Here is an 18,815-nt window from a genome sequence, read left to right on the forward strand (position 1 = left end):
TGCAGGGTCAGATCAGGGTGTGAACCATTCCTTGTGGAATACCACTTTCCAACCTGTGCTGGTAACCGCAGCATTTGTGTGGCTAGTCTAGTCAAAGCCCCATGTGTTGACAGACAACTCAGCAATGATAATATCTTTGAATGTCAAGGAAAAAAGCTCGTATTTTTTTCTCTCCCTTGGGCAGTTGCTTGCTCAGAGCTCCATGACCCAGGTTCAATTCAGAGCTCCAGTGTTGGCTGTGTAGAATTTGCACCTTTCCCCTGTGAGCATGTGGCTTTCTTCCAGTTGCTCCAGTTTCCTCTTACAGTATTGCGCAAAAGTCTTAGACACATGTATATGGCTAGGGTGCCTAAGACTTTTGCACAGTACCATATTTGTCAATGCAGAGCCGGGAGCGAGTTTGTCAATCTGCTGGGATGTTGGGAATAGCGAGGATGGAGTATCATGGGAGGGGTGTGGGACAGGTGGCACAGAGCAGGCACACCCAGCCCTGAGGCACCAGACAAGGTCATTTCATTGTGAACAATGGGTCTACTGATCATTATAGAATGTTCCTCTGGTTCGTCCTGCTCCCTCTCCTTTCCCCAAACATGATTCCCCTCATCCCTCATCCGGTTCCTGTTCCCATTCTCAGTCCACAACAGAAACCCGTATCAGAATCACACTTATCATCACTCACAGATGTGACAAATTGTGTTTTTTTTGCAGCAGTACAGTGCAATACATAAAATTACCACTGCAGTGTGCAAGTCTTAAGCACCTTAGCTACATATATCTGCCAAAGACTGCCTAGTGCTGTACATCCCAGGATGTGCTGGCAGGTTATCTGGCCACTCTAAACTACCATATTCATGGGATGGGTGGGAGGAGAATCTGGGATGTGTTAATGAGCATTAAAATGGGAGATAATTGAGGGAATGGGATTAAAGGGAGTGTCTTTAAAGCCAACTCAATGGGCTGAATGGCTTCCTTCTAAATCGTAAATAAAATAAGCAACAGTTATTGTCGTACACTTACACAGTAACTAGTCCTTGTAACTTACATGGTCTGACCTTGTTTCAAGTCAAGCCAAGTCAAGTCAGCAGAGGCTGAAAACCAAGCAACACACATCAAAATACTGGAGGAACTCATCAGGCCAGGCAGCACCTATTGAAAAGAGTAAACAGTCGACATTTCGGGCCAAGGCCCTTCAGCAAGTCTGGGGAAGAAAGATGAGAAGTTAGAGTGAGAGTGTGGTGGGGGGTGAGGAAGACGTACAAGGGGATAGGTGATAGGTGACACCGGGAAGGGGAGGGGTGAAGAGCTGCGAAGTTGACAGGTGAAAGAGGTAAAGGGCTGGAGATGGGGTAACCTGATAGGAGAGGTTAGAAGAGCATGGAAGAAAGGGAAGTGGGTGGAGAACCAGAGGGAGGTGATGGGCAGGTAAGGAGATTAGGTGAGAGAGGGAAATGGGAATGGGGGAACCCCCTTCTCCAGCCCTGTATCTCTTTCACCAATCAACTTCCAGCTCTTTACTTCAACCCCCTCCCTTCCTGGTTTCACCTCTCACCTGCCACCTTGCACTGCTTCCTCCCCTCCCCCCTCCTTCTTGCTCTGACTTCCCATTTTGTTTTTCATTCCTGATGAAGGGTCTCGGCCCAAAACGTCAACTGTTTACTCCTTTCCAAAGATGCTGCCTGGCCAGCTGAGTTCCTCCAGCATTTTGTGTTGCCAAGACAAGTAAAGATTATTGTCATTTAACTACATACATGTATACTGTTAAATGAAACAATGTTTCTCCAGACCAGGATGTAATGCAGAGTAGTACACAAGGTTCCAAGGTTGTCCACAGTGGTAGTGGGGACCAGCTCCCACTACCTAAAAGTGCTCCTCATGGCATGCGCCTCAAATAACCTCTGACAACCAAGTCCAGCTCCTGGCCTTCTCGTGTGGCTTAGCCTCTAAGCCCGGCGGAACTGTTTCTACTGACAGGAGAAGGGGCGAAGGCGGGTTCTGGTGCCTTAAAACCAGTGCTTCGGGTAGATGGAGCTCGTCAGCCTGGGAAAGCAGTCCATCTAAGAGAGGGAAAACTCTGATTTCAAACTTCCGCTGCCTTGCGGCCATACCCACTAATGGGAAAGGCTTTGGGAGTAAACCCTGAGGACAAATCCGGAGCTGGAGTCCCTAAGGCAGTCCGACATTGCTTTCAACCTCATTCTGGCAACTCCTGCGACGACACTGGTGCCAAGCTGTATCGGCCCTTGCCCTTCCCTTGGACAACATTGGTGTCGTGGAGAGGGGAAACCTGCAGCATGGGCAACTGCTAGTCTTCCATACAACCTTGCCCAGGCCTGCGCCCTGGAGAGGACACCCCAGCGTCGACCAAGACTTTCCAGGCACAGATCCATGGACTCGCAAGACTAACGGATGCCACCACCACTAAAACACATAAAACACACGGTAACTTCGGACACATATAACACACAGTAACTTCGGACACATATAACACACAATAACTTCACTACATCTGGCATGGATTACATAATTATCTACAGAATTGTGAATGGAAATGACCAATATGAAATCATCGGTGGACATTCTAAGGTGCAAAGGGACTTGGGAGTCCTTGTGCAGGATTCCCTGAAGGTTAATTTGCAGGTTGAGTCTGTGGTGAGGAAGGCAAATGCAATGTTAGCAATCATTTCAAGAGGATTAGAATATAAAAGCAAGGATGTAATGTTGAGACTTTATAAGGCACTGCTGAGGTCTCACTTGGAGTATTGACAGTAGATTTGGGCCCCTTATCTTACAAATGTAGAAAGGATGTACTGAAACTGGAGAGGATTCAACGGAGGTTCACGAAAATGATTCCAGCATTGAATGACTTGTCATATGAAGAGCGTTTGATGGCTCTGGGCCTGTATTCACTAGAATTCAGAAGAATGAGGGATGACCTCATTGAAACCCATTGAATGGTGAAAGGCCTTGATAGAGTGGATGTGGAGAGGATATTTCCTGTGGTGGGAGAGTCTAAGACCAGAGGACACAGCCTCAGAATAGAGGGCCTCCTTTTAAAATGGAGAGGAGGATGAATTTCATTAGCCAGGGAGTGATGAATCTGTGGAATTCTTTGCCACTGGCAGCCGTGGAGGCCAAGTTTTTATGTATATTTAAGGCAGAGGTTGATGCATTCTTGATTGGTCAGGGCATGAATGGATTTGAGTGAAGGCATGAGATTGAGACTGAGAGGAAAATTGGATCAGCCACTATGAAATGGCAAATCAGGCTCCTTGGGCCAAATGGCCTAATTCTGCTCCTATATTTTATAGTTTTATGGTATTATGATGGAGAAAAGGTCTTTGCTGAACAGAGATTTTCAGGACTGTGTTGATCGTCTTCCAACAACAGTGCCAGGCATGACACTAGCCTGTGCAGGAGTTCCCACCTGTTAACTAATTTTACCGGGGTTTCATCATGTTGTACTTGATCAGTTGCTTCTTTGATGCCAGTGGTATTCAATCACACACTAACTCTAGATTTCAGCATTTTTTTCACAATTTTGAATCTATAAAATTTGGATTCAAATAGTTCTGGCAAGGGGACTTAGATGAGCAAATTATTGCAAGGAAGTGCCATTCAGTGTCTTCACTCAAATGAATGTAATATACTGACATCATGAAATTGGCTGTTTAGGATTTATTGGGCTTCTTCTGGACCATGCATAGTGGTGTGATTTCATACTTTGTACAGTGTTTGCGGGTGATGTAGCAGAACAACATTGATTCAGATGTGGCTAGCTCCAGAGTACAGCATTAGAGCCATGGCATTATCAGGCCTGTAGCCTTTGCTATAATTAGTCCATTCAACAGCTTCTTGTTATCAAGTTAAATGAACTGAATTGGATGAAGATTTTATGTGTTGGAGGAAGTCTTGGGAAATGGCCCAAAGTGATCAACCTCTTGGCTGAGAACAGTGGTAAATGCCCAAGTCTTATCCTTTTGGCTTGCAGTTCGGAATCCTTCATAAGCTGTGATCCTTCACCCAAGTGAGATCCTTCAACCCGGAGGCTGTGATGTCCACTGCTGAAGTTTCTTCTCTATCTCCCTAAAGTCCAATATGTTGATTACCTTCTCTTTCTCCCACTTCCCGTATTATTCTTACATTATCAGCAAGTAGTACACAAAAGCCTGTTTTCATTGTGTTACGTACCCCGTAACTGGGTTGCCAAACCAGCAGAAATGGATCACTCAGTTGGAGTCTGGATTACTAGAACTAAGAAAGTTTTATTAAAGAAACAAGCAACACAGTACTCTAATCAAAAGGATAATAAATGCAACAGTTCAGCAATGATAAACATACATGTACACAGAATTAAGATAACAGGATCAATCAAGCTCTATCGTTGTCTAGGGGTAAATGACCGGTTTCAAAGTGACGCGAAGTTCTGTTCAATTTAGTTCAGTTCAGTTCGCAGTAATCGCTGCCGTGGCGATGGACAGTGGGGGGAAGGAAGGAGAGAGAGAGCAAAATAAATGAATATTCAAACGGCTTCCACACAGACCTTCACAGTCAGCTTTCAGGCAAGTCCTTTGTGATGTCATCTGAGGTCACCGACCGTGACCCCTCCATTTCCAGATACGATCGTTTCTCCGCGGTGAACCCGGCACCCAGGCAAGGGTGGACACACACCAGGTTCCTGCCGATCGTGCCTTTCCACCCTGTGCGTCTATGGCCTGGTCCCGCAACCGGCCTTCCAAAACTTCCCACCGACTTGTGAGAGACGCACCGCTTCCAGGGTCTCGTTACCTCGGGTGTCGTGTGTGTGTCACCTTAGCGAACCTGTCCCTTTTTATTCCCCTGTTGGGGTATTGCCTGTCCATCACTTCAAACAGTTCAGGGTTCAAAGGGGGAGCTGATCTTGACAGCTCTCCTTCCGTTACTCTCTCCCGTCCCTTCATTAACATCTCCAAATGCTGCTCCATTGTTTTCCTCATCTCTCTCTCTCCTGAAGACAGGTGGCAGACCAACTGCTGATCCCACTGGTGCCAGCACAGGACAGCTAACATCTTAATCTATGTGTATTCTTGTCACAATTGTAAGTGGGAGAATTTCACTAGTTTACAGCACAAAATGCTGGAGATACACAGCTGATCAGACAGCAACTATGGAGTGTGAGTTTGAATTAATGTTTTAGGTTGATGACCTTTCTCTACAAATGCTGAGTACCTCCAACCTTTTCTACCATTGATTTAGATTGCTAGCATCTGTAGCTGTTTGCAACACACACAAAATGCTGGAAGAACTCAGCAGGTCAGGCAGCATCTATGGAAATGAATAAACAGTCAACTTTTCGGGCCAAGACCTTGCTTCGGGACTGGAGAAGATTTAGTTACTCACCAAAACATAATGTGGGAGCAGGAAAACTGGGCACTCCCGCTAACCCAAAGAGCACTGGAAGATGTAAATTTTGGAGAAGGAATTGGAATTTTTTTTTACATGAACCGAGATACAGTGAAAAGCCTGTCTTCCGTACTGATTCTTTACAAAGGGCATTGAAGTAGAACGAGGAGGAACAATAGCAGTGCAGAATAAAGTGTAACAAGTACAGAGAAACTGCAGTGGAAATAAACAAAAAGGTGAAGGCCACGAGTCCAATTTGTCTCACTAGGGAACTATTTAATAGTCCTATATCAGAGGGGTAGAAGCTATCCTTCAGCATGGTGGTAAGTGCATTCAGGTTTTTGCATCTACTGGGAGAAGAGAGAATTGGTTTTATAGTACACACCTCCCACCAGCTATAGAGTTCTCTATAATCAGACAGATCCATCACAGCTTAGTCTAAATCGCTCAGGAACATTCACTTCAAAAAACATTTCTGTACTATCAACAGTGATTTCAAAAGCTATCCAAAGTCAGCTTAGCCACAGGAACTACATGTTTTGACAACCTGCTGGTTTCTGTTCATGTCAAGATCATCCTTAAACACAGAGCTATAAAGGTTTTTGCTGCTGGTAACGATATCCTGAAGTGTCTGACCAGGCATTGCTCACCGACACCCGACCGGCCTCACACTGTCATTTCTTACCCCATAATAAGCACACACTATTTTTCATTTCCTCTGAATATCATTGGACCACCTACATTGGCTCTCATCAGCCCTCACACAGACTAGCAGGAATTATTTCACTCAACCTAGTGTTAGAAACATCACTACAATGTAACAAAGTAGGAAATAACTGCAATAAATCTATTAAAACAGGAGTGGCAGGAAGTGCAGTAAGCTTTTTAAAGTTGTTTGATCTTAAATATACGTTTTTTTATTTTTAGATTATACAGGGAGTTAACTTGAAGGGATCATTTTAAAAGCTCAAAGCTTAATCATCAATAAAACTCTCAAAGTAAAATTAAAAGAACATCCCAAAAGCACAGGTGAGTTTTGGGAAAATGAGCAAATATTGCTCAGTGGCTGAAAATTCCAACCCCCCCACCCCTGCAAATTAAGAAAAAATTTTGAGCTCTGTATGTAAGACTCACTTTTATTCTGCAGGCTATCAATTGATAAAAATACCCTAACATGCTTTGTCCGATCATTTACGCTTTGTAAGCAAGGATATGGAGGCAGAAATCCTGTCCCCCCAAAAAATTCAAAAACTATCAAGCAGATCATCTCTGCACGATATTGGTAGATAGAAGAATGCTGGCTGGGACATGGAAACACTCAAATCTCATGGTGGTTTTCTCAAAACTGCCACAGATCCACTGTGATGGTTCCCAAGCTGGCGTCCCTGGACTCCCTTGGTGAATGTTAGGGCGGTCATGGCATAAAAATGGCTGCAACCCCTGCCCGAGGATGTGCCCACTAGAACAGTGGTCAATATTGGTGACTGGACTTGGAGTGTCCCAGCACAGAATACATACTGTGCTTCGCTGCTTCCGAGCTTTTTGCCAAACGCTGTTCAAATGTTGGAGCATAGCTTCATCAGTTCAGGGAGGTTTCCACTTCATGGGATCTGGAGTCAGTGCTGAGAACTCCCACTGGTGGTGGGATAGAGTAAAGCTGTAACAGCTGCTACTTGACTAATCTGTGGGACAGTGCCTCCACTGTAGTCACCAGTTCCCAGGGGTTTATGAGAAGGAATTTAATGACCGACTGGGCTGGAAACGGCCATGTTGTCTCTGAATTCTGTGCAGAGGTCGACAGAGGGTTAATGCTCCAGTTTCATTCTTTTCTGTTTTAAAGTGCCAATAGTGAAGTTCAAAGTTTAAAGTTCAATGAAAATTTACTATCAAAGTACACGAGTCAACATATACAACTCTGAGATTCATTTTCTTGCAGGTATACTCAATAAACTCACAATAGAGTAATAATCATACTAGAATCAATGAAAGACTTCCATCAACTTGGGCACTTAACCAGGGTACAAAAGAAAACACACTGTGCAAAAACAAAAAGAAAGATACAACAATAATAAATAAATAAGCAATAAATATCGAGAACATGAGATGAAGAGTCCTTGAAAATGAGTCCATAGATTGTGGGAACAGTTCAGTAATGGGGCAAGAGAAGCTGAGTGAAGTTATTCCCACTGGTTCAAGATCCTGACGATTGAGGGGTAATAACTCATGAACTCTATCACGATTCCCATCTTTGCATTATTTTATTTTGTAATTTATGATAATTTTTATATCTTGGCACTGTACTGCTGCCTCAAAACACTAAATTTCACATCACATAAGTCATTGACAATAAGCATGATTCTGAATTGCTATAAACACCCCTCCAACTGCTTCCCTGGCCAGCTAAGCACTGTCATAGCACTGGCTATGAACTGTCTAACTAATGTTGTTGGATTCTGCAAAGCGTATGTAACCATTGGCTTGCTAATGTTCAACACACATAAATATTAGTTCTAATGTGAGTCTGTTGCCACAAGTGGAATAACAGCTGCTGAGAGAAAGTGCTCCCTTTGGCCATAAAGCTGAAGTTTCCTTGAACAGCTGCTAATAAGCTTGTAATTGTAACTTCCACTAGTCCAGCTGATTCACATAGGCTTCTGCTGTATTCTACAGTCTCCTAAAGCTTGATCCTGACTCACCAGTGCTTTTACAGGATCTCTTTCTGATCCCAGAATGAAATCTTGACTCCTTGGCTGAAAACAGGTCAGGCAAAACCTTCACAATCCCAACATGCAATGATTTAGTACCGAATATATTTGTTACCAAAAATGACACAAATCTTCACTGCATGTTGACTACCTTCCAAGAGTCTCCACCATTTGTGTTTCAGGTACTTCCAGGGCAGGATGGTACAATGTCACAGCAAGTGGTGTGCTGCCTTGTAGCTCTAGCTGATAGGAGAATCAGGGTGCAATTTATGGATGTGTGAGACAGAATATGTTACATGGAAATAAGTGGGGCAAAGGGAATTAATGGGAGTGTTATGAGAATCAGACTTGATCAAGGGTAAAAGTTATTTTTGTACTTGGTTTAGTTCGTACTAGAATCCTAGAATCATATATAAATCATGTTAATGCCAAGAGAATTATTTTGGGTTTCCAGCTGTAAAAGTGTTTTGGACAAAATGAGTAATAATCATACACATGTGAATTATTCTGTCGAACTGAGGAACAGAAATGACACAGACTAAATAAAATTTTGAAAATAAGAAAACCATGAGTGCTGGAAATCTGCAAAAACAACACAAAAATATGCTGGAAACACTTGAGGTGTTTGATTGGGCCACTCAAGGACATCAATTTTATCCATTTGTAGCCATGTTTGCTCAGGCAGAGTGCTTCAGGCCGTTGTCCTGCTGAAAGACTAACGTCCTCCCTGGTTTGAGCTTTTTGGCAGAGCCTAGCAGGTTTTATCCGGGATCTCTCCGTGTATAGCAACATTCACCTTTCCAGCAATTTTGACCAGATTTCCAGTCCTTACTGCTGAAAAGCATCCCCATAGCATTTCATAAGGCACAGTCAGTGAAAGCTCTATGAATATACAGGCTGTAATTGTTATTGTCAAATAAAAGATGACCCAAGTAATGAAAAAGATATAGTGAGCATTGATCATTTCACGTTGGGAGAGTGAAATGCTGATGACTGATAATATTAATAATGGATCAGCACTGTGGCATAGTTAGTAGAGCAGCTGCCTCATAGCTCCAATGATCCAGATTCAATCCTGACCCTGGTATAGTCTGGGTGGAATTTGCATATTTCCCCTGTGACCACCTAGGTTTCCTATCTCGTCTAAAAGATACATGGGTTGAGAGGCTAATTGCTCACTGTAAATTGGTGAGTGGTAGAAACGATGGGAAACTGATGAGAATACAGAAAGAATAAGGATAGTTTATGGGTGATGAATGGCCAGTGTTGACTTGATGTGCCAAAGGACCTGTTTCTGTATTCAATGACTATTATATTAGAAAGGGGTATTGTATTTAATGATACAATAATATTAAATGGTGGCATATTGAATGATAATTGCTATATTCACCCAGGACATGCCCTGTTCTCATTGCTACCATCAGGGTGGAGGTACAGGAGCCTGAAGGCACACTACACAGCCAACGATTCAAGAACAGCCTCTTCCCCACTGACACCCGATTTCTGAATGGACATTGAACTCATGAACACGACCTCACTACATTGTTTTAAATTTTTGCGCTACTTATTTAACTATTTAATATACGTGCATTACTTACTGTAATTCAGTTTTTTTTTCTCTATTACGTATTTCATTGTACTGTTGCCACAAAGACACCAAATTTCATGACATATGCCTGTGATATTAAATCTGATTCTGATTAATATTTCTGGAAATTGTAATGCAAAATAACAAATGATAAATCTGTGTATGATGGTGGTTTATATTAGAGAGAGGAACTGAGTAATGACCTCATTACACAGGAGATGATAAATTGAACAACTACATTGGGAAGTGATCAGTACATTGATTTTAAAGTCAGAGTGAAACACTCGAGACTTCTGTTGCATAATACGTTTTATAACCCAATGATATCACCAGTTTGTCAAGTCCTTTTCCTAGGTTTTCATGCACAGCTGTGTTTATTTAACCATCACCTTTAATGGATCTCCATCTCAGCAACCTACTTCTTAAGGTTACTTTTTGTTCACTGTTTCTCAGGAGGATTGTTGACTTCTCAAGTGGGCTTAAACTTCGTCGCTGGCAGCTGATCTATTGGTTTTAACCTATAATCCAACTGGTAGTATAGAAAGGACAACTGGAGATAACTCCAACTAAAGAACAAAATAAATCTTTTCTAAGTTATGTTAAGATCACCATATTGTTAATAAAATAATGTTATTAATAACCAACATGAAGTGTATAAATAAACCATAGCTACAAATTGAAAAAATATGCTCATTTGGAATAGATACATTGATTACTTAAAGTATATTCATTCCTGCAGTTATCTTGCATAAAGTCCACCCAAAGTTCCCATTCACTTTTCATACCTCAGTGTCTTCTTCATTGTGCAGTGGCTGAATATATGAGTCGGGTTTACGTATTAGTGGATCCACTATCATCAGGAATGCCATGTACACAAGGAGAGCTCCAACAACAGTCAGGTAAATGATGATTGTCACCTGTTAAATGAAATTCGCAGAGTAAGTTCTACATTCACTTGCAATTCTCTGTTCAGCACGTGTGTATTTTACCAGTACTCTGTACTATACAAAAATAAACTTCTTTATATCAGAGTTTTTCAGTTCATCTGTAGAATTAACTCCAACTCCTACAGCTGGAAAAATGCACAAGCCTCAACAATGAGCAAGAATAAGTTATTTAACTGTAGAAGACTTCCAGATCATTCCACTTCTCAGCTGATGTCCACATGGAGCAAAAACTCCCGGGTCTATCAATTCTCTCCAATAGGGTGAACTATAAAATTACACCCAATGTTTTAGTTGTAATCAGCAAAACTCAGGTTGAAGAATAACCTTCCTGAGATCACTGAACATGAGAACTCTCACAAAAGGATAGAAACAGACAATATTTGCCAAGATGGCATCAGTTATGTGGTGAGACCAAATACACCTTGGATTGTTCTAAGTAAAGGTACAATATGAAGAAACACACACCAGATACTAGAGGAACTCAACAGGTTGGGCAGCATTCATGGAAATGAACAAACAGTCAACATTTCGGCCAACATTTACCTTTTCCACCTCTTCCCTTCCCAGCTTCTTATTTCACCCCCATCCTCTGCTCGCCTATCTTCTTCTTCACCTATCACCTGCCACCTTATAATTCCTCTCCACCCACCACCCATCATCTTATTTTGGCTTCTGCTCCCTTCCTTTCTGGTCCTAATGAAGGATCTCAGCCTGAAATGTTGTCTGTTTATTCACATACATTGATGCTGCCTGACCTGTTGAGTTCCTCCAGCACTTTGTACGTGCTTCTCAAGATTTCCCGCATTCTCATCACCTCTTGTGCAAATACACCATATCTACAGATCCCCCTCTGCCATCTTTCTACGTTACAGCTTCAAAGAGTTTGAAGAGGAGCAATTTCCATGATGATAGATCAGCTGAAGTGCCCGGAATTTCTAGCATTGTCTCTGCTATACTTCAGAATTCCTGAAATAGAAATATTAGTCCGTGAGTCAGGACCCCAAATTTGGGCCACCGGTACCATCTGGGAAGAATAATTCTTATCGTGATTTTTGGCAAGGTATACAGCCCTATTGTGAGAAAATATGTGATAGCATTGCAGTGGTGGTAGCTTTCTGTGTTCTGTGTGGGATGATCAAGTCATTCTTAGACCATGTGAATGACATGGCCAGTGATTTGAACCAACAGAAGTTGAACAATCTGCTGCAAAGTCCACTCTTAGCTGAGCTGATAACCCTGTGGACAGACTTTCTGGAACACCTCCGTCACAACAATATATCAGTATTCTGGATATCATACATCGACATGGTAGAGAACGGAGTACTTGGGCTTCTGCGCACTTCTTGTGAGGGGGACTGGGAGTTGCACCTCCACGCTATGAGCACCATGATCCCAGGTGAATTATGATGAATTATGCCAAGTACCTGTCCCCTTACTTTGCTCAGATGATGAACCTCCCAGAATCTTTCTGTGTATGAGGCCTTCAAGCCAGGCCAATTCTCAGTGAGGCTGTAAAGTAACAACCCCTTTGGGCAGATCCCTGTGGACCAGGCTATTGAAGCCACAGTGAACAAAGACACACAGACTCCTGGAGGCATACCATGATTCAGCCTGAATGCTGGAGCTATCCAGCGTTACTACATAACAGCTGAGCACCACAGTGCGTTCCTGGGACAGTTAAGGGAGATGGTGCAAGGCAACAAATCAGAGCTTTGTCATGCGGAGCTACAGCGGCCAAGAATCCAGAAAGATGAGGAAGCATTTTCAGCACTGGTTAGCCTCATACATGAATGGGTCAACCCATTTGCAGAAAAGCGGGAGCTCATTAGCATCTCTATGGCAAAGGCAGCCCCCAAGGACATTGCCTCTGACCTGATGAAGGCATATGAGATTGATGAGCAATGCCATGCAACCTTCAAGGATGAGAGACTAGAGGAAGACCCACCAGCAAAGAAATTCCATGACCCAATGAAAACCAAGAAGCTGAAAACATTCAGTGATATGTGTAAGAAGAGAGAAGTGAAATCAAATGGGAGGGCGATCATCTTGAAAGCAGGCAGGTCTTTGTCTGGACGCATCATAGTGATGGCACAAGGGCGCAGTCTACGTATGGAGGATATCCTTTCTCATCCCCTTGGACCATTACCCTCCACCGGAAGGATTGCTGAGAAAGACAAATAAAGCTACTTTAGCCACAACCTTGCAGAAAAATGTAGCAGTAGAAGATCAACTCCCAGAAAACTCTGCTACAGTAGTTGATGGAATGAACTTGGTCCAAGGAGTGAAAGGTGATCAAGTTACTTTCAGAGATGTTGCCACAACAGTTCTGGGTAAGGCTCTGAGGGAAGGCAGTCAGAGTAGCAGAATAGATGTTGTGTTCGACACATACAAGGAGAACTCTATCAAGAATAGTGAAAGATCTCTACGGGGTGAAGAGACTGGCCATGAGTTGCAAGGTATCACATGCACACAGATGGTGAGGCAGTAGAGAAGCTTCCTGACCAAAGTCAGTAACAAAAATAGTCTCAATAGCTTCATAGTCCATGAATGGAGGAAGGCGGAGTACAGAGCAAAGCTGCAGGAGAAGATTCTGTATGCAACCGTGAATGACAAATGTTACAGAATCACATCTCAAGACAGTGAGGAGGTGTTGGCTCTTCAGTGTCAACAAGAAGAAGCAGATAGCCGCCTACTTCTCCATGCTGCCCATGCCACAAGAGAGGGATACCAATCTGTAGTGATCTGCTCAGAAGACACATTTGTCTTTATCATGTCTTTAGCATTTTGTGACAAGATTGAGGCCCCATTGTTCCAGAAGTGTGGCACTAGAACCCGTACAGGGCTCCTAGACATCAGGAAGATTGCTGCTACTGTTGGCATAGAGGCTTGTAGGGCTCTTATCCGGTTGCACGCATATACAGGATGTGACACTGTGAGCACTTTTGCAGGCAAAGGGAAGACAAGCGCCCTAAAACTTCTGATCAGCAACAGGGAAACTCAGGACGCATTCTTAGAGTTGGGTCAGGAATGGGACCTCTCCCCAGAACTGATGGACAAACTGGAGGCATTTACACGTCTCCTGTATGCCCCAAAAGCATTGACCACCAAGGTCAATGAGCTCAGGTATCACCGTTTCTGTGCCAAAAATGATGAAATCGAAAGTCATACATAAGACGGAATATTCCCCAGGCTGCTCCATGAGGCAAGGGAAGAGATTGCTGAGCCTCTGGCTAGGATCTTTATGTCCTCGTTGTCCACGGGAAGGGTACCAGAGGATTGGAGGGAGGTGAATGTTGTCCCCTTGTTCAAAAAAGGTAGTAAGGATAGTCCGGGTAATTATAGACCAGTGAGCCTTACGTCTATGGTGGGAAAGCTGTTGGAAACGATTCTTAGAGATAGGATCTATGGGCATTTAGAGAATTATGGTCTGATCAGGGACAGTCAGCATGGCTTTGTGAAGGGCAGATCGTGTCTAACAAGCCTGATAGAGTTCTTTGAGGAGGTAACCAGGCATATGGATGAGGGTAGTGCAGTGGATGTGATCTATATGGAGTTTAGTAAGGCATTTGACAAGGTTCCACACGGTAGGCTTATTCAGAAAGTCAGAAGGCATGGGATCCAGGGAAGTTTGGCCAGGTGGATTCAGAATTGGCTTGCCTGCAGAAGGCAGAGGGTCATGGTGGAGGGAGTACATTCAGATTGGAGGATTGTGACTAGTGGTGTCCCACAAGGATCTGTTCTGGGACCTCTACTTTTCGTGATTTTTATTAATGACCTGGATATGGTGGTAGAGGGGTGGGTTGGCAAGTTTGCAGACGACGCAAAGGTTGGTGGTGTTGTAGCTAGTGTAGAGAATTGTCAAAGATTGCAGAGAGACATTGATAGGTTGCAGAAGTGGGCTGAGAAGTGGCAGATGGAGTTCAACCCGGAGAACTGTGAGGTGGTACACTTTGGAAGGACAAACTTCAAGGCAGAGTACAAAGTAAATGGCAGGATACTTGGTAGTGTGGAGGAGCAGAGGGATCTGGGGGTACATGTCCACAGATCCCTGAAAGTTGCCTCACAGGTAGATAAGAAAGCTTGTGGGGTGTTAGCTTTCATAAGTCGAGGGATAGAGTTTAAGAGTCGTGATGTAGTGATACAGCTCTATAAAACTCTGGTTAGGCCACAATTGGAGTACTGTGTCCAGTTCTGGTCGCCTCACTATAGGAAGGATGTGGAGGCATTGGAAAGGGTACAGAGGAGATTTACCAGGGTGCTGCCTGGTTTAGAGAGTATGCATCATGATCAGAGATTAAGGGAGCTAGGGCTTTACTCTTTGGAGAGAAGGAGGATGAGAGGAAACATGATAGAGGTGTACAAGATAATAAGAGGAATAGATAGAGTGGATAGCCAGCGCCTCTTCCCCAGGGCACCACTGCTCAATACAAGAGGACATGGCTTTAAGGTTAGGGGTGGGAAGTTCAAGGGGGATATTAGAGGAAGGTTTTTTACTCAGAGAGTGGTTGGTGCGTGGAATGCACTGCCTGAGTCAGTGGTGGAGGCAGATACACTCGTGAAGTTTAAGAGACTACTAGACAGGTATATGGAGGAATTTAAAGTGGGGGGTTATATGGGAGGCAGGGTTTGAGGGTCGGCACAACATTGTGGGCCGAAGGGCCTGTAATGTGCTGTACTACGTTTGTATGTTCTATGTCATCAACTCCCACCATGCAAGGACTGCTTAACGAAACCTGTACAGCAAGCCAACTACCAGGCTGGTATACGGAGAAGATGTCTGGAGAAAGACCCACAAGTGCCAAGCCCTGTTAGCAGAGGATGGAAGATGGAGAGAGAAGAGGAAGCTGGACAGTTGGTGGTGCACCGGATGGAAGGCCAGCCAGCACCCGGAGCCGTCCTGGATCTAATGGCCTGTAACTGTCCAAAAAAATATTCACTCCCAAGATGTATGTGTGTTGCAAATGGCCTCAGGTGTACTGACATGTGTAGACTGGCAGACTGTGAGAACCAGGCATCCACCTCAGAAAGTGTGGAAAGTTCAGATGAAGATGTGGAAGATGTGGAAGACTTGGAAAATTATTAATAAGTTATGAAAGTATGGAAAACAAAGTATGGAAAGCAGTCTTTGATTAAGTATATTCATTTTACAACCAAATGGGGCCTAGGTTATGGTCCTGTGGAACCCCACATTTGAATTATTGTACTGTAATTCTATATGCTATGACAAAAGCTTAATATTGTTTTGATTAGATACAACAATATGGAAAATACCATGACATTGATAAAACTCCAGAAATCTCTCCAAATGAGATTTTTTACCTTTTGGGGGGTGGGGTAACATTTTCTGCTGTACTGATGTTAATATAGAATATATATAAAAAGTGATTACTTATTTGAAGTAATGAAGCTACCACTGGTGCAATGCTATCACAAATTTTCTATCTCTAGAGATGTATACCTTGCCAAAAATCACTATGAGCATTATTCCCCTCAGATGGTACTGACCAGCCCTACTGGCTCACGGACTATATCTTGCTTCTGTTTTATTCTCTGCAATTTTATAAATCTTGATTTTGAGAGAAAGTAATTGTATATGTGTAACAGCAAATAGGCAGAGAGGATTAAGCCAGCTAGCCAAAGAAACAGATGATGGAGATTTTTATGCATTGAATTTTTGTGAAAAATGGTGGAAACAAATTGAAAAGTACCACTTTAGAGCAGGGGCTCCCAACGTTTAATATGTCATGGATCTCCAGCATTAAGTGAGGGGTCCACGGATTGAGAACCCTTACTTTAGAGGGAACTGGCCAAGTACAGAAAACTGGAGCAAGGTTCAGCCTTGTGTGGATAAAGGGGAGCTTCACGCAGTCAGCAAAGATTTGGATGGGCTGAATAGTTCCACCTATTCTGAATGACGGAAAGCACAAAATATATGTTTGTACTTTCTCATAACTAGCCACCAACCACCCATAAAAACTCTTCCTGAATACTGCAGATGCTCTGAATGGTGGATATTGCATCACTGTTGGAGATGAATCAGAGGAAATCGAGGATTAGCTGTACCTTGATTGTGGTAGTGCTTCTTTCTTCGTATTTACACTCACACAGCAAACAGTAGGCCTCCACATCTCGGCCTGGTACTGGCATAGGCTCCACCACATGCAGACAGTTACTGAAAACAAACAATGTTCTACATGAGTGAGTGAGCATGGCTCGCAATATAATATACACCTTTTATTATGCAGTCAGTGACTGAAAGGGAACTGCTAAATGGTAATATTCCTTTAAACAGGGGTAGAGTTAACTGCAAACACTCTATTGACTGTAGTAGCAGATTTGTCATTAATTCCGCACTTTATTGTAATAAGTGGAGGAGGATATGTATTGCTGGGGTGGGGGAATGGTAGGTATGGGGGGTCAGTATGTGGAAGGGTAGATATGGGGGTCAGTAGAGGGAAGGGTAGATATGGAGGATGAGTATTGCTGGAAGGAGTAAAGGGTAGATATGGAGGGAACAGAAGAAATATTTCGCACCAACACACTTTTTATTCACCTGCACACCTAGCTAGGTGCAAGTGTTTTGGACAAGTCGATAACAATAGTTTGATAGATCTCATTCTCACTCACTGTGGTTGGGAGTGAAAATGAAGCTTCATGAGAAATCTAGGATTTAGTTCCGGACCTGACCCTCAAGGATACCAACTGAGGTCAAAAGTCAAGGTCCAAGTTCAGTTTATTGTCACCTGCACAAGTCCATGTATGCACAGGTACAACGAAAAGCTTACTTGCAGCTACATCACAATCACACACTGTATATCATATAAGCAGCATTCATGACAGCATACATTAAATGGACATTACACCTAATTTTTTACAGGACAGAACACAATTAGAACAGTTCTTTAGCATCAAGGATGACTTGTTTCCATGGCTGATGTGGGACCTGCAATTGTCTCTGTCATGTTTGATGGATGAGTAATTTGGGGGCTGTGTGCTCTTTTCATCATTTACTCCAGCCCAGCCTTTAGTGTGCTCTCACCGGATGGACCCAAGATTCCCTTTGCCAACCTGACTGCTTCTCATTCACCATGAATCATCACTGACCAGTAGATGCATTATTTGAGGAAGATTTTGAGATCATTTTCTCCGGCCACCCAATAATTTCTTGTCTTAACAGAGCTGGGATAGTGCCTGCTTCAGGAATCTGGTATCAGGTGTGTGAACAATGTGGCCCATCCAATGGAGCCAAAGGGGAGCAACTGGGGCTGCAAATGCTGGGATTTTGGTCTGGGAAAGGAAGCTGACAGTGGTTCTGCAAAGGCAGCGGAGGTAACTTGCCCCAGTGCTTTGAGGTACTGCTGTCGGCAGTTCATATCTCAGAACCACACAGGAGGACAGTGAGCACTGCTGTCCAGTAGATCGTGCATTTTGTAGCAGGTTTGTGACCTTGATGTTCAAACACCCTCATTCTCAGAAGGCTAAATGCTGTGCTAGTGCACTGCTAAGTATGGTGAATGTCCCCATGGATCACTGCCTTGCTGAGAGGAAGCTGCTGAGATGTAGTCCATACTTTTCCACATCCCACTGAATATCTTTATTTAGAGTCAGCAATATTATACGGAGGGAGCAGGCCTACATCTTGTGCACATTGACAGTTGGACCCATCCAATCATTTGTTTTAGTGATATGTGATGACTTGGAGCTTATGTAGATTCCATGACCTCCACGCATACACGCTGCCTGCAAACAGGAACTCAATTGAAGTTGGTGTGGTCCAGGTTCTGGAATGAAATGTAGGTTAAACAATTTTCCATCAGTCTGTAGATTAGCTTCACACGTGTGGAAACTTTTGGGAGGTTCGATGTTACAGTGCATGGAGAAAGATTGAAATAAGTGTCAAGAGCATTACTGTCCTGAGTTTGCATCTGTTATGGACTCATTGATCAGGATTACAACTTACTTGCTATCGTGAAGCAACAAGATGGAAACTAATTTCTGCAGGCAGCCAATTTTGAGACGGGCTCCCCATGGCAAGTCAATTTGTACATGTTCAGTAAGCAGCATTGTTTTAAGAAATCTATTGATACCCAAAATCGACGAACCTTGGACAGCAGACGCAGGTCGCGAGTGCAGTTCCCCTTTAAGAAATCAGAAGCAGGGACACCACACCGGTCTACAGGCACGATTAAAGTTCAA

General features: G+C 43.3%; 1 protein-coding gene across 1 annotated transcript in view; it reads right to left on the reverse strand.

Moving 5' to 3' along the window:
* tmem9 (transmembrane protein 9) overlaps positions 1 to 18,815 on the reverse strand; it is a 136,681-nt gene that overhangs the window by 38,358 nt on the left and 79,508 nt on the right. Inside the window, exons 3-4 of the mRNA XM_063042261.1 lie at positions 16,683 to 16,791; positions 10,458 to 10,589 (exon numbers count right to left, since the gene is read on the reverse strand). Coding sequence (XP_062898331.1) covers positions 10,458 to 10,589; positions 16,683 to 16,791 — 241 coding nt within the window. The remainder of the gene's footprint in view (positions 1 to 10,457; positions 10,590 to 16,682; positions 16,792 to 18,815) is intronic.

This window comes from Mobula hypostoma, chromosome 3 (genome assembly GCF_963921235.1).
Source record: "Mobula hypostoma chromosome 3, sMobHyp1.1, whole genome shotgun sequence".
NCBI lineage: Eukaryota > Metazoa > Chordata > Chondrichthyes > Myliobatiformes > Myliobatidae > Mobula > Mobula hypostoma.